The sequence below is a fragment of the Vidua chalybeata genome, chromosome 3, assembly GCF_026979565.1.
Source record: "Vidua chalybeata isolate OUT-0048 chromosome 3, bVidCha1 merged haplotype, whole genome shotgun sequence".
NCBI classification, from domain to species: Eukaryota; Metazoa; Chordata; class Aves; order Passeriformes; family Viduidae; genus Vidua; species Vidua chalybeata.
This window is the reverse complement of record NC_071532.1, coordinates 87944418-87966538: the sequence shown is the minus strand read 5'-3', so window position 1 is coordinate 87966538 and position 22121 is coordinate 87944418. Positions and strand designations below refer to the sequence as shown.

The following is a 22121-nucleotide window of genomic DNA, read 5'->3' as shown; positions in this document are numbered from 1 at the left end:
GGGAAAGTAAGAACTGAGAAATAAAGCCAAAGCCACAAAGTGGTGGGAACTAAAGAAAACTTTATAACCCTGCAGACTCCAAGTGGCAGCTCCAAACTGGACTGAATTCATGTTCACCTGCAATCAAAAACAACCAGAAACTAGAAAAAATAGGAGAAAGTAAATAATATCACTTGCAATGCTAATATCATACCTTCTAATTCCACTGCTTATTCAAAATATAACTGTCAGAGCTGCACATATGCCTTACTTTAGCTATGTTTGATAAAGCAGAAAAATACCTCACACCCAAGCATACTTGGAAAGAAGCTTGTCAGAGAACACTTCTCTGCCAGAGAATTTTCTTTTCAAAGAAGATGAAAGGAAGATGGCGTAGTTTTTCTTGTAATAAATGCCTATAAGCTCAAATTAAATCTGTACAGATTTCCTTAGAGCTATTATTGAGAAGCCGCAAATTATTGTGGATTACAGAACAACTGTACTGCGATGAAGTTATATCTCCAAAGTTACATTGATGTTGGGTAGATAAATGAAAAAGGAATGCTACATTACAACAGTAATCAATCTGAAAAATGATCCAGAGACTAATCAATGCAACTGAATAAGAGAACATTAATCCCTGATGGAGATATTACAAAGTAAATAATATCTAACTTAGCTATCTAAATTCCACTCACCATATTCTTCTATTATGTTTCTTGTGGAATTGAATTTCAGGGGACTCTAAAGAGTTGTTGCTCCAAGTCTGATGTTTTTCCATTATTCTATTTAATTGTGTGCACTGTAATTTAATTTACTGCAATGCTGCCTCTATTGTGGCAATGCAAAATTCCTTGTAAGAGTAGCCCATTAAAGTATATTAAAAGTATTTATCATGATCCTCAAGAGTACAGATAACATTATGCATGGAAAACTGGGATTTAACGTAATTGCTACAAATAATTCAAAGCAGTTCTTTCTGCATTTATCTATATGAAAAACAGGAAGAACAATAATCATAAAACTAAACTCAGCAAGATCAAACCTGTCTTTTTGAAGCTGCATGTAGATAAATAAAATACTTTGGAATATAAATCACTGTTCTGAAAAAGTATAGATGGGAAAAAAACCATCAGTGTGCAAACATATTCAGCTCCCCAAATTGCTGTAAGCAATTGAGTTAATTTACTTTAATTTCCTTGTCTCTCTTTTTTTATCTTCCCATCTCTCACACATAAATGTGCTGCTTTAATTCTTCCAGTGTGTGTTTTTTTTAAGAAAACTTACTGCCTGTTCCACAGGCAGGGACATTAGTGCCAGGGCTCACCCTGACAATGCCACTCAGGATTGCAAATGCCATGTGCAGGAGAAGGGGGTTTCCCAGTTGGGTGCATGGTCACACAACCAAACCTCTTGGGAAACTGAGGCACGGGAGTGCCCCCGCAGAGAGTGGCAGACACAGGACACTGTCAACAAGCACCAGCTTGTTCTCTGACCAATGAAATATAACTGAGCTGAAGTCAAGAAGAGTTTGGCACAGGTCTGGATGTGAACCTCAGACTTCTGGGCGTGAAATTGGCACTATTGCAGACACAGGGGAGATTGCAGCTGAGTCACTTGGCAGCTGGTTTCTAATGCATAATACATGTGTACATAGCTTTGTTTACTTTGCTGGGATATTTAGAAAACCTTACAACATTCCAAAGAAGAAAAAATTGAAACTGCTTTCAGGTAAAACTACTAAACATTTACAAGTTGATAAAATAGAAAGCACTTTAACTTTTTCTCTGCTAAGGGCTATCTTTACCCTTCCCACATTGCTCTCTTGCCACTTCTTTGCCCCTTCTTCTTTAAAGTTTCATGGTCTTCCATTACCTTCAACTCAAAAATAATAAAGCTGAAGGACTACCTCAATGTTTTGCCCTTTGGAAGCAGCCTAATTTTGTAGAAAGAAAAGAATGCGTCCCATCTTTTTAAACCGAGCAGTGTAAGTCTTACAAATGTCCTGTCAGAACTACAAAATATGTAAGTCTGTTTTAACATTACATTCAGGGGAGGTGATAAAGACTTTTAATATCACCACTGTGTTACATCAGTAATAAAACAGCATCTGCTTGAGGTCTGATGTGATTCTTCTGTGAGGACAATGCAATTTTCTTAACTATCAGCTTCAGAATAAGAAATTTTTAACACAAAGCTAAATTGCCCTCTTGGCTATTCTGTTTTGGAGATGTCATCACTAATGATATGGAAGCATCGTACCACTCCATGTATTGTGCTAGTAGGAAATACTTGCATTGCTATATCCTGTTGAGTCCCTACAACCACTCTAACACCTCACTCCTCAGACTGGAGCTCTAGTCTAAAAATTAACAGAGAACCATATGGAGATTGCATGTGAATTTCATTTGCTCGCTCAGCTAAATACTAAGAGTGATTTATTCTTTGCACTGGTCATTGGCAAAACTGCCACTGGCTTCAGCAGTACAAAAAATGCACTTGTGGGACTCTGAAAGTGTTAGAGGATATCTTATGGACATCCTTAAGCAAAAAAAGAACAATATTCCAACATTTTTTTAAATTTTATTTAAATTACAAACATTTAAAGTACTCAAATGAGTGTCCTATTTTCCTGGTTGTTTTAACATGTCTTGGCATGTAACCAATCTATGAACTTTAATTTTTCATCAGTAATCAATACAGGTCTAATGTATGAAGGTATGATAATCTCAATTTTTATGCCAATTTAAATTTTCAAATTTAAAATAAAACCTTGTGCTCCAATATTCCATGTGTATGAAGAAACATAAGTATTTTCTTACTTAATACCGAACAAATTCATTAAAACAAGAATATCAAAAAGATCAGAAACTTCAGCTTGATTTCTTTTAATAAGCACACAAACTTGCACAAATTGTTTGGTATTTATGGCCTTTTTCAAGAAATCACAGATAAATAAGTTACAGAATCAACGAGGCAGACTGTTTCCAATATTTACAGTCCGAAGATTATAATCCAAAATTCGTCACTGAGAGACAAAAAGGACATGAAGTTTTTTTTCATTTGTTCAATTTAGGATTTTTCTCTCCTGGGGAATATTTACTGAGCAAAACGCCACCAGAGCAATCTTTACCAAGGTCTTTTTTGTTACCATTGCCTCAGGGAGACACTGGATAAGAAGTGGTCAGGAGATAAATGTGATGTTCCTGTGACCCAGCAGCTCCTGATGACTAATTCTTGACTCTGATGATAGTCCAGATCTTGTACCACCGAAAGCAAATTCTAGTACTGAGGAACAACATCTACTTTGTGCAACATCTCATGTTCCTTCTCAGAAACTAACACGGTGTACATGTAAGTATCTACACAAAAATAAGCTGCAGTAAATTGGGCTCTAGCTATAATATTAGAATGCTGTAAAAGTCTCCTGACACAAACTCACAAGTAGTATTTTTACAAAAGTGCAACTAAAAAACTTCCAGCTGCCATGAAGGCAGGAACAGGCTGCTTACTGAGAAACATAAATGACTTCTTTAATGAGACAAAAAAGTCCTGTTCACATACTCCTACAGTGCCCAGACAGAATACACAGAGAAGAACTGGAACCTGACTGGAGAAGTCAACAGAGTGCCCTGGTGCCCAATCTTCAGACCTAGATTCTGCAGAGCAGGTCAGAGTAAACCATAAGCCACATCTCTAGAGAAAATGTTTTTCTAGAACTTGAGAGACTCAAACAAAGTGGAAGTCACTGTTGCAGAGACAAGCAGCTGCACTGCCTCATGTATGGGCAGGAAGCAGTAATTTGGTGGGTTCTAATATCGCTATCTTTTTCCAATATAGATATCTTTTTCCAAACCAAAGGATGTCTTTGCATGCTGTAAATGCTAGAAAAAGGTGGTACATCATCCCCATTTAGGACATGGAATGATCTGGAGGCTTACTGAAGTATGACATGAGAAGGCAGCAGGTTTTGTATCAAAGTGAAAGGAACACTGTTGACTAATTTGGTGATAATTGCAAAGTAATTTTACTTGAGCTACTTTAGCTCTACTCCTCTTAAAATGTAAGTGATGTCAACTCCATTTAAAATGCAAGTCCTACCAATGTGTAGAAACATTTAGGAAATGAGTTACAAATCCATCTTGAGACTTTGGAAGTGACTGTGCATCTTTTGGGGATAAAAGAGTTGAACATTAAATAACATGGGTCTTAAAATAGTTAAGAGACAGACATCCCTAGTCACTGTGCAGAAAAAAACAGAAGGAACTGGCTAACATAGAGAGACTTAATGCTCAACCATGAATTGGAGCAATATATCACACACATCTTTCTTTCTCTCTCCACATATACATACAGATAACAAAGCTTTCAAAAAGCTTACCTTAAGCCTAATTCTTCTAAGCAAGGTCAGAGTGGTTAGTCAAATAAAGCAGATGTTTTTCTTAACCCAAAAAGAATTGGGTAAAAGGCTGTTTTCTCTGCAGCAATATGGACTATGTACTTAAATCCATTCTAAAATTCAGAGAGAGGTGTCAGAGAAAACATTGTAAATCTTTGATATAAATATAACAAACCGCCTTTGTAAGGAAAAAAGCCATACTGCAAAGAAACAAACTTGAGAGAAATGGAAACGAATGGATTTCCAAAATTTTATAGCACAAACTGAAAAAGCCAGGGACTACTCTGCTGCAGATCATTTGAAACTGCATAAATTGAAGGAAAAGAGGCAACTGCTCTTTCCAGCCAGGTTCCAAACCCAAGGTTACTGGGAGATGCCTGTTAACACAGATGAGCTTCCTGATATATATGGAACGATCTATCACAAGGCATCTCCTGGATTAGGTATGCAGATAGGATCATCTGAATATCAGGAAGGGAAGAATTTATCCCAGTGGGGCCAGTTAACTCTTTTGGCTCAATGGCTTCATATTTTTGAGCTTGATTCCACTTCAGCCAGCAAGCCAGACTGTTGTAGATGTCAGCGAACCCAATGGGAAGAATGATGATGTCTAACTCCAGTTCAGAAGGCTGAATGATTTCTTTATTATAATTATGCTATAATATATTAATATACTATATAAAAGAGGATACTAAAAACTACATGCTACTTTCTCTAACTATCATCTCTAACTAACTCACAACTCGTGACCTTCTATCTAGAGTCCAGACACAGGTGGATCTGACTGGCCATCAAGGCCAAACAATCCACCATGATCCAACCAAGCGCTCACTCTAGGTAAACAATTCTCCAAACACATTCCACAAGAGAAAAACAAGAAGCAGAAATAGAAATTGTTTTCTCTTTCATTTTTCTCTGTGCACCGCAATGAAAAATCCTGAGAGAGGGAGAAATGTGCTTGCCACACCAGACAAATAGGTAACTAATGGAACCTGCGCAAACTATTACACAGAAGATGCTCTGTCTGCCAGGGATGTGGTGCTACAAATGATTTTGGGAGAGACAATAGGACTGTTGTCTTTCCCAAGATCATTTGTAGCACCACATCCCTGGCAGACAGACAAGAGGCCTAAAAATCAAAACATGCAGGGATTTGGCAAGAAAAAAAGAGATTTATGGCTCCCCTTCTAGGAAGACTCTCACTGAATGAATAAACATATTCTTTTCATGCCAGAGAGAGGATAAATGACTGAAAGCACTCAGTTTACTGTGATATCAAAAGATACAAATTTAGTTAAAAGGATGTGGCTGAGAAGCAGAAAAGACAACTTGTTTTCTTCTAGGTGTTGCAGTGGGTAACATGGAGTTTTCTAAAAAAAAAGAGAAGGAACAAACTTCTGGAAATAAGCTGATTTGCACAGATCTGAGGAGCTGGTGAAACATAAGAGGGAGCAGACAATGTGTGGACATAAGACATCTAAGAGAAGTAATGGAAAAAGCATTTTTCATTAATGTCTCATCCACTGACTTCTCACAAATTGATTCTACAGGCAACTGTAAGTTTAGATGGAAGAATACTTTCAAGAAAAATAAAGAAGAAAGTCAAAGGAATGAAAAGAATGTGCTGAGAAGGTGGTGCATGAGAAAGCTTCCCAAGGACTGGCAAGCTCTGGAGACTACTGGTGCTGGTGAATGAGCACACATTTGTGTCTGTCTGAGTCTGGAACTCAGCCTGCATCCAAGATGACTGCTCCATGCTGAGGAAGACTATGGGATCACATATGCTGCTGATGAAATAAAGGATCCTCTGACAGACTTTCTGAAACCTACCACTGACCTGCCAGTAAAGGCCTATTTTCTGAGTATATAGTTAGAGTTGTCTTCCCAAATGTTGCTCTAACCAGGTAACCATGAGACTGCAATTCAGATGTGAGACTCAACATTTTCTGAGACATTATAAAATAAGAGAATAACATTCTCTTATTTTCTGAGAATAATTATCTGCCTTTAGTAAAAACCTGAATTATTGCAATACTTAATAGAATCAATAGAAGTTTATAGAATAAAAGCTATTCTAAGAAATATTGGTTGTGATCTGTATCTACCTCAAACTGCCTCCTCTATCAGGGGAAAAAAAGGATTTTACAACTCACTAGGGGTGATACACAGATGTATTTTCCAAAAAACTGGGTGGTTGAGCAGCTGGAAGTTGTAGAATACAAGTAATACTGGAGAAACAGTGATAATGATGATCTCTTCTTTTAATCTTTGCCTGCCAACAGATTTATGTTTTCTCTGTATACGGAGAAAGTATTTTATTTAGAATGTTTTTTTCAAAACCTAGCTTTAGATTGTGAAAGCCTTTGGCACCTTTAGACATGCTCACTTAAAGGAAAAACTGAGAGAATGCAGACTACAGCAGGATTTAAAGAGTTAACATCCTTTTGCCATTTTGGTCCTTGAAGATTTCAATTTCAAAAGGCCCTGGCTTGTAAGATAAGCATATATTCTATTTGCCATCCGTAGGAGGTGGGGCAGGTATCTTCTGTTGGGCAGTTTTCTTATATTTTCCAAGAACAATGTCTCCCTCAGGGGAGATATCTTCTGTTAATGGGCCATCGAATGGCTCACTGCATGACTGATAAAGTTACATCATCCCATTGTAAGATCCTCCACCCAGAGGGAGGAGCCAAGTATCCCTACCTGCATAAAATCAGCATTTCTTGAGACAGCAGCTCAGCCTCTTCTGGATTCCCAGAGGAAGACCAGGCCTATCTACTCTACCACCAGACCTTCAGAGAAAACTACATCCTTCTACGGGATCATCGCTTCAGCAGCATTTCATCTGCCACTCCAGGGGGAGCAGCCACCATTTAACTGGACAATCACCAACACCCTGACTCCTCAGGGTGTCATGTTTCTGACTCTATCAGTAGTTTTGTTTGTATTAATTACATTTTTTTAAATTAAGTTTTTTCCTAGTAAAGAACTGTTATTCCCATTCCCATATCTTTGCCTGAGAGATTTTTTTATTTTGAAATTGTGGTAATTTGGAGGGAGGGGGTTTACCTTTTCCATTTCATGGGAGGCCCTTGCCTTCCTTCACAGACTCCTGTCTTTTCAAACAAAGACACAAAAGATGGGGTGGTCTGCTTTTTGTTTGTTTCCTTTCCCTTGCATTTTTCTTTGTTGCTGGTTATTTGTTATGGTCCTTATAGCCCCACAGCAGTTCATACTAGGAAGCTCAAGATATTTAGGAAGACAAAAAAACTGTGCTGCAGCAGAAGCAGTTGCTCTTGTAACTTTGGCTCACATCTTGAAAGCAAGCTGAGGGCCCAATCCTGCTCTTGGGTCATAAGCCTGTTTGTGGGGTGAAATGGCTGTAAGCTGTAAGGTACTGTGTCTGTAGAGATAAAAATACAGTCTCTATGACTTCTAAACACTAAAAAGGAAAATCTAACAGAAAAATACAAAATGAGTGACCAGCAATTAGTGATTTAAAACTACTATTGGTGCTCCTAGCTGTGAGCTAGTTTTCTAAATTAAATGCCACACATTTCTCTATGTTTCCCCTAGAGATTTTCCAGCTGAATATTATAAAGGAGTACTTCAAGGGAACAGAAATACCTTGCCTAAGAAATTAACCTTTCAGAGATTTTGCATAAAGTCCAAATCAAAATTCCTAGCAGGCTGGAAGTAAATCTGAAGGTTATCTTTTAAAAAACTAAAATCGAGTTTTTATAGGAATTCCCAAATTTCTATCTCCAAGTCTTAAGAGCTGAAACTCCTGGTAAAACACTGAGCTGAACTACCACTGCCATAAGCCAGAGCAAGAAACCTTACAGGCATGGGTGGAGTGGCACCAGAGTAAAATCTGGTGCAACAGACCACTAGGTGATTTTTGGTTGGTTTTGTTTGGGTTTTTTTTTTAAAGACTTTCTGAAGTCTTTTGTAACTCCTTATTCTTGTTGAGAATGCTGACATTCTCACTTGGAAAAAATATTGCACATGTACCTATACTGCATGACCTTAAACATTTTGACAGGCAGTGACACTCAAAAGCTTTTAAAACTCTGGACACTAAAGACAACAGCTTTGAACTCACATTTCAGTGAAGCAAGAGTATTGGGAAAGAATATAATGCAATGCTTGGACCACAACATCTTATAGACAAAACCTGCAACTTTTTTTCTTCCCTTCTGGGCTATCTGAGCATTAACTTATAACTTTTTCAAAAAAAAACAACAAAGTCAAGAGAATCCTATCAGAGAACTAACTTTCCACTATTAGGACACTACGCCCATGGTAGACATGACCTAATGAAAAAACACATTGTGCTTCGAACCAAAAACCTATTGGGCACTATTCACATTACATATGGACTAATCCTGTAAAATATAGAAACATTTATTTAAAGGTTGCAGGACTGACCTCACAGCACTTAGAATTCGCAGGGAAGAGACCAGTGCACACTGCAACTACCCCATATTTTCAAAATATTCTTTAAGGCACTTACATAACATAGCTGCTAAAAACCAACCTAAAGCCAACATGCTAATAATTGCATCTCTGTAGTTTCACTGCTCATTTCAGATCTTTTTAGCTGCAAACAAGCTCTTAATGCTTGTTTTTTCTTATAAAGAAAAGGTAATGAAACAAATTCTGTTTAACAGGAAAAGCTGTTGTCCAGTGACAGTGGACCTTATTTGGAAAGCACTTAACCCACAGATTAAAAAAAAGGCACATAGTTCAATTATTGCCCCTTTCCTTAGGAACTAGTTTTAACAAAAACTGAAACTTGAAGAAGGCAGCAGTTAAAAGTGCTTTAGTGCTTCAGCTGATAAAACACTGAGTCACAGAAAAGTAGTTTATGTGGTTTTTCAAAGCTGCAGTGCAAGTTTGTTCTCTAATTTTCATGTTTTATAGGAAGACAACATTAATGTTTAATAACAGAATCCTTTCAATAGCCAGGACGAATTACATAAGTGCAAGTTTAAGCAATGAGAAAAATGGGTAATAAACAGACAGTGTGCAAAATAGGAAATGGTGTTGACAGGATTTCTCTAGGTAAAAAAGTTTTGATTGGAATGGCAATTATACATCACTATGCAGAAGATCTAATGCAAACACTGTGACTTATGTTTTCCTTCATGTGAGTTTAATAGCTCATGTGCTACTGTAAAAATCAATGTTTTAGGTTTTTTTAATCTAATATATAACCTTGTTATCAGGACATCAATTTCCAAATCCTACTCTATGTAAGTAAAACGTAGTTCAAAAATATGTTTGGAGCAAAGAAAATGAGACCCCCTTTAGTTTAAATAACTGATCAGCCTTCCAAATGTCTTGCAGGTTATGAACAATGAATTTTCAACAAAAGATTTGCAGGCTAAAAAACTATTTTTCATTTTTTTTAACAAAATGAAAATAACAAAAAATCTTTCTTTGTCCAACACTTAATATATTATTAAAGCAAAATTAAAACATTCTATTATTCTAGGTTATTCTGCTCTTCCAAACAGACTCCTTTAGGTCACTTTTAAAATAAAAATGTTCTTAAAAATAGAAACAAACTACTGATGCAGTTATACTTGGGCATCTCTTCAGTAACTTCTAACACAACTTTATGTGAAAAACATTAGCTCTGTGGTGTTTTGTGCACAGCTAGAGCTGTTCATAATACATATTTTAGGTAAGTTGCATTGCCTTTTCAAAATAATCTATCCTGTTCCCACACTTTAGGCACAGCAGATACTCAGAAATCTCAAGTCACTCTTAGCAAGTGTCCCCTGTTGCTCTGGAAGGAAACAGCCTAAAATCTTTAGTCTCTAAAATTTACCCATAGGTTTCTTTAAAGATGATGAGGAAATTCTGAAGAACAGACACACCTCCATTGATATAATCCACTTCCCAGACACAGAAACTGCCCCTCTGTATGACCAAAATTACTGACTATAGCTACAGCAGTTCACTGTTGAGCCAAGAACTTCCCTGTTGTCATTTTGGCACTAAAAAAAAACCTCAAATCAGCAGATCAGTTATTTTTGAAGATTTAAGTATCTAGGGACCTAGGGCATAAATGTACTCAGCACTTTTAAGCAGAAATTCTGTTTCTGCTTCTCTGATGCAACTCAGCATCCAGCTGCACCAGACTGGAGGGGAAAAGCACACGTGCCTGCAGTCTCTCTAGGAACTGCTGCGGCTCATGGCATACTACAGACAGCTTTAAGGAAATTCTAGTTTCTAGAGAGAAATTATACCCATTTTTCTTGAATACTCCTGCAAAACAAAGATCTATAAGCCAATATACATAAACTGACTTCTTTTATGGTTCAAAAAACCCACAAAAAGCTTCCAGACTTCGGTAATTTGTATTTAAATCAGTAAAAAAGTACTGCATAAATGATACTAGTGCACTTGTTTTTTGACAAGAAAACTGTTTTAACCAGAGCAAGTTGTATTTTCCTTCGCAATGTAGCAATTCACACCATTATTTATGCTCACAATCAAACGTATTTTCTTTACATTTCACCAGTAGCTCAACCTAGAATAGTCTCTCTGAAATGCTAATTGGGACTATTACCCATCCTATGATTATTCTCACACTCTTTTGCCAGGAACTGGTAACAGTGAGTACATGGACAATAAAATTCCTACCTCTCACTGTAATTGCACAGGGATTTTGTTGTCTTTTGAGTCACTAATGTCTAAATTGGATTAAGATAAATTGCTTATGAGCCTTTCTCTACAGAAATTGCTTTCCTGACTGCTATAATTAATGCCAGTTTACCCTAGAACTTCATTTTTTTACACCAGTCTTATATGAATGAGTTTCCATGAAGGTCATACTCAATTTCAGATTATTCTTAAGGACTAAAAACTTTCTGAAGAGGAAAAGAAAATACCCCAAATTTTGCTGACATACTCATGAGTGAATGTAGTAACTGTTATGCTGGCACTGTTCATTATGATCAGATGAAAATCAGAAGACTTAATCTATCTATTAATGTGTTTGAATATCTTTACATTCCCATGTCTGGGAAATTGATGCTCCCAGCAATAATAATCTAAGTGGATGGCTGAGATTGACTGGGCATCAGATGTAGCACTGATACAAATTACTGATACGTAGCAGGACATACATTCTTTCATCCAGGGAAATATTTATGATTCCAGAAGTTAGATGTAAGTAATTAAAATATTTTACCTGCCAATACCTGGAAATAAAATCAGTAGTTTATTCAACATTTATTATCTTATAATCATAACTGAAGTGTCACTAAATGTCTGACTAAAATGTCATAAAGAAAACTCTAAAAAATTAAATACAATCTGTGTGCCTAATTTGTCTGGTTTTTGGCTTTTTTTTTTTAATATTGCAATTGGAGACCTCACATTTTCTATGTGATTGCTGATACACATTACCAAGATCAAATAATGCCAACCAAAAAATCTTGATTGGTCTTTCCTTTCTTTTGGCATATTATTGCTTTCATAATTTTAGCTACTGAGATTAATGACAGAGGAGACAGAAAGGAAAGAAGAATGATGCACAATATTACTAGAGGCTATATACAGGTAAAATATAGTGAATTTAGCAATTGTTATTCCTGTGTTGACCATAATACTGCTGTTCTACAGACTCTAAAAGACATCACAATGTAATCAGTACTTGTTCTTTGGGTCAAATACATGTGAAAGGTTCCTTAATGTTCTGATTTTAGCTGGGATAGGATTAATTTTCTTCCTAGTAAATGGTACTCTGTTGTGTTTGGGATTTAGTATGAGAGTAATACTGATAATGCACTAATGTTTGGATTGCTGTTAACTAGGGCTTACCCCAAGCCAAGGACTTTTGAGTGTCTCATGCTCTGCCAGTGAGGAGCTGCACAAGAAGCCAGGAGGGAGCAAAGCCAGGACAGCTGACCCAAACTCGCCAAAGGGATATTCCATACCACAGAGCACCATGTTCAGTATATAAACTTGGTGGGGAACTGGTTGAGGAGGAGTAACACTTACCTGCAGTAATTACTTAGTGGCATTAACCAGGTTGTGATTCCAAACATCCTTTTTTTTTCTTTATCTGTAGTGCATTTTTACACACACTTAAGCAAAATGCTATTTGTTATCTTCTCCTAGAACTATACCCTAAATAAATATTCAACATTTAAAAAGCCCCATCTCTAAAGAAACAGAAAACAAAAGAGAAAGCTCATTTATGTACATCAATATTAAATCAACAATATATACAAGCTGTACTTTCACAGAAGAAAGACTTCTCTCAGAAGAAATGAACTTTAAACTCGTTTATGTGTTAGGTGAATTATTTCAATAACAGTGATACTATAGCAACTGTGAAGGTCTGAGCAAGGTTGGCATAGCAAGAAAAAATATATTTAAGCAAATGATGTAACTTGGAAAAAACAAACTAGCCTTGGAGTCAAGAGTCTATTACAGGCCTTTTAATTGAGTCATTAATAAACAGGCAATCTAAGTGTAACAAGTAAAACAACATATGTTTCAACACTAATTGCAACCAGAGTCCAGACACAGTACCTTAGCTTTATCCCTCATGGATCCTTTTCCCAGGATGGACATTTTTGCACCTGTTTCTTCTTGTAACCTCTTTAAAGAGTTTCCTCTTGGTCCAAGCAATTTCCCAACAAAATTGAACTAGAATGACAATAAGAGAACTCTTTTAGACCCACAGGTACTTTTCCAAAAACTTAATAAATAAACATGATGATCAAACAAGAAAATTTTACTTTCCTTTAAAAGAAATACTCCTACCTAGCTTTGAGCCTAATTGACAGAAATACAAGAATGAAGAACCAAGATATTCACTCTTCTAGTGTGAAAGACAGAAAAAGCATACATGGTTTAGTTGAACCCTGGGACTCTAGGACTAACAGGCCTGTGGCTGCCAGGTCTAGTGAATTGCTAAACAAGATATTTGCTCATGAGACAGTACTGATTAACCTCAGAGAATGCCTAGGTTCTTTCCCAAGTTAGTCAGCTTTACTTGCAAGTTATATATCCTGCAAAGTTAGAGCTTTAGATAGATTTTTGGATTTGATGCTTCGCACATCAACTTGAAAATAAGTGCTGTTTTGTGTACAGCCTTCAAATACCTGTTTTGCCAGCACCAGAACAAATGACAACCAATAGATCATTGTAGATATTCAAGGGCATTTTCTAAAATGAACATGACTTTGTCTGCCACACTGCTAATATTCCTAAACACTGCACACTTCATGTTACACATACAGCAGTTTTTTCTTGTTTGAAGAGGAGAGATGTCTACAGGAAAATCAGAAGACAGGACAATAAATAAATGAGGTGTTAATATCATGTCGACACAAAGCAGCAAAAAGGGAGGAGTCTATTAAGTAATTTGTTTATTCTGTAATCAACAGTCCTCTTAGTTTATTATATTTTATTATTTCCAACATCTTTTAAAAATGGTATGGTATGCGGTCTTGAGAAGATGACTGGGCATCATCAGCACTTGCTTAAGATGTTTTGGAATTATGTTCAAGTCTGAACAGACAGTATTTTGGGCTGGCTTCAACAAAGAATAAGCTCCATCAAAGCCAAAGGGTGTCATTGTATCAGCACTTCTTTTTATTTCAGCACTTTCTTTTTATTTCAGAGAAAAAGAACATGACAGTAAGAAATATCAATCAAGAAAATGTTGCTGTCAAAAATACACATAAAAGTCTATAAAGATATTATAATATACTTTGTTTTGCACTACCTTCTATTTTAAAAATGAAAAAAAAAAAGGGGGGAAATATTCTTATTTTCACCTTAACCAGCAAGAATGTAACTACACAAATGCATCAGCCATGTTAGTAACACCCAAACTCTGAATCATCGCAGATGCTTCAAATCCCAAGCTGCCTTTTAGTCCAGTGTCTTAATTAAAAATAATTTTCCACTTCCTTCAAATACTGGTTTAACTATCTAAGCAAATAGTATGTAATCACAGGAAAAATAAATATGTACAGTAAAATCTACTGCCACCTAAAACAAAATAATTGATTTCCACAAGATAATGTGTCCATGGGAGAAATAGTAAGTGGTAACATTTTCAGGCAAATTTAGCATGATTTGAAGATCCAAAACCAGATTTTTCAAGCTTGCGTGCTTTTTTACTTTTTTCCAACTCTACCTGTTGATTTAATATAAGTTATTAACTCTTTAAATTGGGGTAGGATTTTCAGTCAATGTCCCAATCAATGTTATCAACAATCCTATGTCTTCAAACTGTTGCTCTGCCTCTTCCAAGAAAAACTTGGCTTAGAAGAAGTTGTTGGCTTCAAATTGATTATTCAATTTTGTTTGAAAATAAACCAAACAATGAGGAACAAATGGCAAGAACTGAAATTTAATACTAGATAGTAGACAATTTATTGATAAAAATAAGATTTCAAAAATCACCCATTTATATACCCATGTATATAAAGGTTTATTAGGGATGGCTGAGCAAACAGCAGAGCTTTTGTTTCTTTACACTGACCCCCTTACGAGCAGAAGGGAAGGTGTCACAAGTTACAGGCACCAAATCTTTTGTGACACATATCACCAATCAGACAGGAACCATGTCCTGCTGCATCCTTGTAGCATTCCTTAGTATTAAGAAAAGCTACCCCTCAAAATGTGAAAGAACTGTAACATTATGTAACTTTAGAGGAAACTATGAGAAGGCCAACCAAAGCTTGACTACATTTGCTCTCTGAATGGAATAAAACTATTAAATTACGCTCTGTGAAGATTTATGTTGACCATTTCTATTTAAGCACTTCATAAACTGTATAATCATTACCTTGACATATTGCTGCAAAGGAGCAGTATGGCCAGCATAGACCACGTTACATGCTAAGTGGATTTTAATCACTTCACAGGAAATAAGTGGCTGGGGATTTTAATTCTATTGATTATGTAGCAGACAGACACTCACATTTCATCCACTATCTACAAAGCACATATCAGGAAGGAAGCAGTTATCTACAACTAAAAAACTGAATTGCTCTTAGTTTGGTTTTGTCTGAAATTGCAGAAAAGCCACAGCACTGTATCTGGCATTCTACTGTTATTCTCAGTCTTCCAAGCAAGTCTGAAGCCACTGGGTATCCTCAGCACAATCAATAATCTCAAAACTCCCCAAGGTCTGAAAGTACTGGTAGAGTAACTTTGACTCAATAACTTGTGAAAAATTATATATTTTATGTTCACATGTAGGTAAAAGCACCACATAGGAAAGAGGATGTTTCAGTCAACAGCCCAAAATGTAGGAAATCTGAAACACAACTTCATTTTTTTTTTTTTTTTTTTTTTTAATGAAGACATGCTGGGCAGAACTGATTTTGATACTGGAAAGTTTAGGCTCCAGTTACAGCCACACAAATGCACACACAACCTGAGCACAGAGACAGTGAAGGAAAATGTGGAAACTCAGGCAGCTGGACTGCATATAATGGTGAGCCTTGCCCACAAACACACATTCCTGGTACAGCAGCTGTAACTGCAGACCTTATTCTGCAATCTCAGATCCAATCCAATTCTGCCATGTGCACAAATTTTCTCCAAATAATAGTACCTCTAAGTCTCTGGGATAATATCTGGTCATATTAGGAGAGGATAGCTAAAAAATGCTGACATATAGAAGAGAGAGTATTAAAAGAAAGCTTTCACTGCTAGGGAGCAAACGAACTTCCATCTGAAAAATATTGTTGTGTTTCTAGATGTTCTTATAGGTGGCTTAACTTTTCAATCATGTTTATGAACATCATGAACAAGCTAGGCTTTCTAGCTTGCAGAAACCCTTCCTGGTTTATGGCAGAGATTTTGTACATTATTTTCTCAGATTTTTTTTTATCATTTGTCAGGGGGAGATGATACATGTCTTCATGGAAAATGATCAGGTGAAAGCAGTGGATGCTTTACTTATAATCAAATGCATGATGCTTCGTGTATCAACAGCTGTGGAATAAACCTTCTCCTCTGCAAAATAAAACCTGACAGAGAATACAGCTCAATAGATCTTTCCTTTGGCTACAGCTAGTATCTCCAAAATCTTCCCCAACCAATATACACACACAGTTTCAGCAGATTTACCTGCATCCTGATTACTTTCACACTTCACACAAGCAATCAGTAAGGTGCCCAAAGACAAAGCTCTGGCTCCCCAGTTTTCATCAAAAGTTTTTGTTCAAACTACCTCAGGACAACATACCACAGGTATAACAGGTATAACAAATCTAAGGGATAGTTTACAGCATCAGCATTCAAGCCTCAAGCTAAGTACAATGACTGGTAGAAAATGCATCTTTACATTTAGAAAAATATTTGTTTCCCTGATTGATGCAGCCCAAATACATTTCTACCAGAACTATAACACTTCTTACTTTATAAAATCTAATTTAATAGGGTTTTACAACCAGAATATGCTTACCATTCAAAAAACACGTTTGTGTCAGTGACTGTTTCTATTTTATACACAGATCATAGCAGTGTTCACAGCAGTAACAAAAGCTAGATAAATAACGGATGGGATAAGACAAATGTTTCCAGCTGTAAGATAATGCAGAACAAAGCCCTGAACTGGGAGAAGAAATTAATTTCTTCTAGAAGCAGCAAAACAGAAATAGCCCTGGCTTGACAACATGAAAAAGGTTTATTATTTATCAGTGTTTTGTTCACCATTTTGTTCACCAGTTCCTTTGTGGAGAGACAAAGTGTCATTACATTTTCAGAACTGATTATCCTCAAAAAATCCTGTCCTTATTCATGGAGAGCAGGATGGTGGTAAGGGTGGGGAAGAATCTTTCTAAATTCAGTCCTGTTCTAAAGAAAAGTGGAGAAGACAAAGACAGTCATGCCTGAATAAAACCTTACTGTTTGAGACCTGCCTATAATTAAGGACCTATTCTAGGACTTCTGATAGCTCGTTTAGTTTAGAACAGCATTTATTTTAAAAATATCTCATGTTTTGATATTCACAGGGGACTTCATGTTAAGACCGTACTGGACTATTATGAAGGCAAAGTTTATTTTTCTCAACATTTGGTGAGCATTATAATACAATGCCTGTAATAACATGCTTTAACTTTTGATCAGTCCTGAATTGGTCAGGCATGTGGGCTGAGCACTGTAGGTCTTATCCTACTGGAACTATTCTATTGAGGGAAATGGAAAGATAGAAACTTCTACAGACACAAGAGGATTTGATTTGCAGGCTTGGAAGAAGCTTGGATTGATGTAAAAATAAAGTACACAGACATTAGGCAGCAAAAATATTGTTTCTATAGTTGTAAGTAAGAATATGTCTTAAGGAAGTGAGAAACTGTATTGATAAGATGGTGAAAGGTTTATAATGTAGAGCTGCAATGTATAGAGTAAGCTAAGAGTTCAGATGTTATAATAGAAGCATACGTGTACACGTGAGATAGTAGCCCATTGGATAAAGTATCCGCAGTGCAGCAGAAGTAAGTAAAGGTGACAGAACAGCAAAATAAACTTTGTGGCAACTGTCCATTGGATTAGAAAGTTATATATTGCCTTGCAACGAAGAACTTGTGACCATTTTGAGCTATGACCGACTGCTTGCTCTCTTAAACCTCACAGCCTCTGAAACTGATCTTTATCTGAGCAACAAATCATTTTTAGCCCGACTGTGGTCCCATCCTTTCATTAAAAGCAGCAATAATTCTATTCTATTCTATTCTATTCTATTCTATTCTATTCTATTCTATTCTATTCTATTCTATTCTATTCTATTCTATTCTATTCTATTCCATTCCATTCCATTCCATTCCATTCCATTCCATTCCATTCCCCAGCAGATTCTGCAGAGCCCAGGTTTGTCTCCCTCTATATGTAGCTGCTTATCCCATTCAATATCTAGTACTTCTTGGCTTTAACAAAATGAATTTAGTCTTCCAGATAAGCATGCAACATTGTTTTTTTACTACAGCTATGTGATGTGATGCTTGCTGTCTCTTGGAGAAGAGCTTCTGAGACACCTGTTTGGTAGGACTGAACTTTGCAGGGCCCTACTTTAGCAGGGCATGTCAGGAGACAGCAAACACCAGAAGCAGAAAATGAATGTACCGCGGAGACCTACTCCAAAGAACATCTGCTATTGTTTTCTTATAGTCTTGTATGACAGAAATGTCTCTGCAGCAGTCCCAGAACCAATGGAGAAACAGAGAAAGCTGCCCTTTCCTACAGAGCTCACTGAGTCTCATCTCTCTGTTAGGCTTTGAACAATAACTCAATGCCAGGCTGTGCACAGAAAAATTAAATGTTCAAAGGCAAAATACAGCTTCTTGAAAACTCCAGGCCAAATTAATTTCAGATTTAAATCAGTGGAATTGCTTCAAGAATAAATTAAATCTGATTAACAAAGTTAGAATTATTAAAGTTACTGTGACTAGAAGATTTACCTAAGAAAAAAATGGTTTTTTATTACACCTTTTTTTATCTTGAGAAGTGCTGGGAACTCACATTTACAGTGTGCTAGAAGAAGATGCTGCAATACTTGTCTGGCTATTTACTAGCTCATTGCAAGCACCTAAATCTACAGTGAAAATATATTTTTGGCATAACTCCATGAAACAGATGGTCAGCAACTCCAGACAAAAATCTTGTATATAAAAGTCTTTCTTAAGTCAGGAAAATTTGAATGGCTCTTTCTCTAATACATGCATTAGCAGTGTCATTTATTAAATTCTGCTAATCTGTAAAACACCCAAGCATTTTATTTTATGTGGTTCTGTTTTTAAATCTAAGGTGAGGTAATCAAGGAAAAGCCAAGGAACAAGTTGTGCATCTATATTAAATCCTCAATTAACAAGCTGTTAATTGCAAAGGTTTTATTACTTAGTTGCAGAAGTATCCAGAAAGACTAATTGTACCAGGCACTGCACAGCCATGCAGGAAGGCATGATCTTGACCTTACAGAGCTGTCAAGTATGTATAAAAAACCCAAAACAGACCTTACTGAACGTATGTAGCTACTACTGCTTATTTGGATTGTGAGGAAGTGACTGCTGAAACCATTGCTATTAAAATCATCAGGCTCAGATATCAAAGAGGGTATTACAACTCAAAGTAAGTGCAGCAGCACCGTTTTCTCCTGGCAGAAAGACAACACCAGAGCCAGCTTTTTGCAACTCAGAAATGAGAAAGAGGATCCTAATGTTCAAGGCAAGGTTGGATGAGGTTCTCAGCAACCTGATCTAGTGGAAGATGCCCCTGCCCACAGCCAGAGTGACTGGAATCAGGTGATCTTTAAGGTCCCTTCCAACTCAAACAAGTCTACGATTCTATGTCACACTTTATCTTTGGCTTTTGTCTTTCTCCTGCAACCTGGATTACTACACTGCTCTTCCTAAGGGTATCCCTATTTGTCCAGCTCAGCTGGGTTGGTGGTGAAGGCCAAGGGCCAACAGGAATGGTTCTCAGGAATCTTGAGCCTGTGCTGGGGAGGGGTTAGAGATGTCAGAAAACTGGTCACCAGACAGAGGTCTGAAAGGTAGGGAAGGCAGGCTCACTGCTTCCTGCTGGGAAGCTATGCAAGAAGAGCAGTATTTTTAAAAACTGCAGAGTATGCTGAGCTAAACATGACTTTCCCTTGTACTGGATTTGTATTTTATTGAAGGAAGGACAAGAGGATTCTTTAGGACACAAAGCCACCTGGCTTTTAACATTCATTCTAGCCAAGCCTGAAGTAGTCAAATTTTACCATTTATGGGAAAATAAAATACAAAGTAAGTAATAAGGAATGCCTGGAACTATGTGGCTAAGACTGGCTCATTTGGAAGACATTATCTAAAATGGCATTTATACAAATGCCAACAATTTAGGCTGCAGAAGTGCACCACTGAGCTTTTCTCAAAGTGCACAAAGAAGTTTATAATGAACATACCCACAGGTATGGAAATAGGTACCAAGACTACAACACTTAAAAGCACAATCAACATTTGCCTAATTGGGCTTATTACTCCCACAGATACACAATTTACCGGTCACAGTAATAAACACCATCTGCTCTTTGCTAACTGGCAGCAACCTATCAACTTTTATCTAACTTGAAGAGTTTGCAATGTAAAAGGAATATCTAAAGACGTAGTAGTACAGTGGGTCTTCTGTGCACATCATCTTACTCTTACTGAACTGAATATGATTTCATATTATGTGAAAGATTTCTCTTTGCCAGATGATACATTTCCCAAGATAAGCTCTAAGTCAACAAGAAACAGGATAAGTTAGGGTTGAATACCCAACCATAAAAATAATGTATCTTTCCCATGTATGTTAGTGAACTACTCAAATGTAGCATAAAACACAAATTTCTGATCAGTCAAGGAAATGTAACAACAGTTAATTTAGACCCAGTGTGTTAATGTACTGATTTAACATACATGCATATAGTATCTAATTTTGTAAACACCATTGTATTAAATCACAAATGGTTTATGTTAATATAATTAAAAACTCTGTTAGTCAACTTGATTTTGCCTTTTGCTATTAAAGTAATTATATTTACAGCAGCATTTAAGTATCAATTTACATATACTGAGCACTATGCAAACAATTTTATTGTCAAGTCACATCCATAATCAAAACAAAGCATTACTTTAAAGTGACTGACATATGCAAACCACATAGCTCTGTGGAAATTAAACAAGCCTGTGAAAGCACTCCAAAATATTTTATGAAACTCTGGTTCCTTCACCTTCCCCTGCTGCATTTTCTACACTTCTTTTTTTTTTTTTTTGTTCTTTGTTACTAAGGGCAAATTCAAGAAGGTAATTTTTTTTCTTCCTTCCATCTCATTATCTTCTACTTCTACTATACTTAGAGAAGAAAACCAAGTATCCTTCAAGATTTTTTAATGAGGTCTTGGCTGCTCTGAGATGGTAATGCAAAGAAATATCTGAAGAGGAGCAAAGCATTCCAAAATAACATTGACACGGAGGAAACAGTTAACAGACTTAATTCCAGGACTCAAACTGCTGAATTCTGTTCCCAAAGAGCTCAGGTAAGACAACTGTCTGATTTCAACTATAATTCAGATGAAAATGATACAGATTTAAGAGAACAGATACTGTGCTCTACTTGTCCATTTAGTCAAACGTGACAGGACAGAATATAAACTGGAAAAATGCAGTATAAATACCATTAAGTAAATTGCCATTGTTCATGAGCTGATTCTCAGAAGACATCTCCTGTAGCAATCCGTTTGAAGAGCAGACTGCACACTAACTGAATAGACTCTTATTTTTTTTTTCTCACTGTGATGAACTTATGGAAAGAAAATAGTCAGCATTAACTCCATTATCTGGCAGAGAGCTTTCCATTCATTTATATAGGTAACATACTGGGCTAAGAAAGAACATGTCCATTCTCCAAACTGGAACTGCCCTGACTTGCATTTCAACATGCAGACCAGGGGACCTGCAGAGCCTCCTCCTCCACAGTACACAGGGCTAATTGCAATAGTAGAAATCAATGGAGCTGATATCTGATTTTACATTTCATTTAACTCTGCTGATTGCAAACCCAAATTTAAAATATATAGGGAGTAATTCCTCTGTAGTTTGGTAGCAATGCAACAGATTTGCTAACTGTAAAGAATCAATCACTGTGCTAAATAAGGATACAACAAACTAGACTTTCTCCCCCCTTTTTATGTTGGAGAGGGTCCTGAGGAGGCCATGAAGAAGATCGGGGA

At 36.6% G+C, this 22121-nt stretch overlaps 1 protein-coding gene across 13 annotated transcripts in view; it reads right to left on the bottom strand.

The window, feature by feature from the left end:
• KHDRBS2 (KH RNA binding domain containing, signal transduction associated 2) overlaps positions 1-22121 on the bottom strand; it is a 359384-nt gene that overhangs the window by 242045 nt on the left and 95218 nt on the right. For all 13 annotated transcript variants that reach the window (XR_008429897.1, XR_008429895.1, XR_008429898.1 and 10 more), the window contains exon 3: positions 12935-13051. Coding sequence is in view for 4 of the 13 variants with exons in the window: in XM_053938158.1 (XP_053794133.1) it covers positions 12935-13051 (117 nt within the window). In the remaining 9 variants the exon portion in view is untranslated. The remainder of the gene's footprint in view (positions 1-12934; positions 13052-22121) is intronic.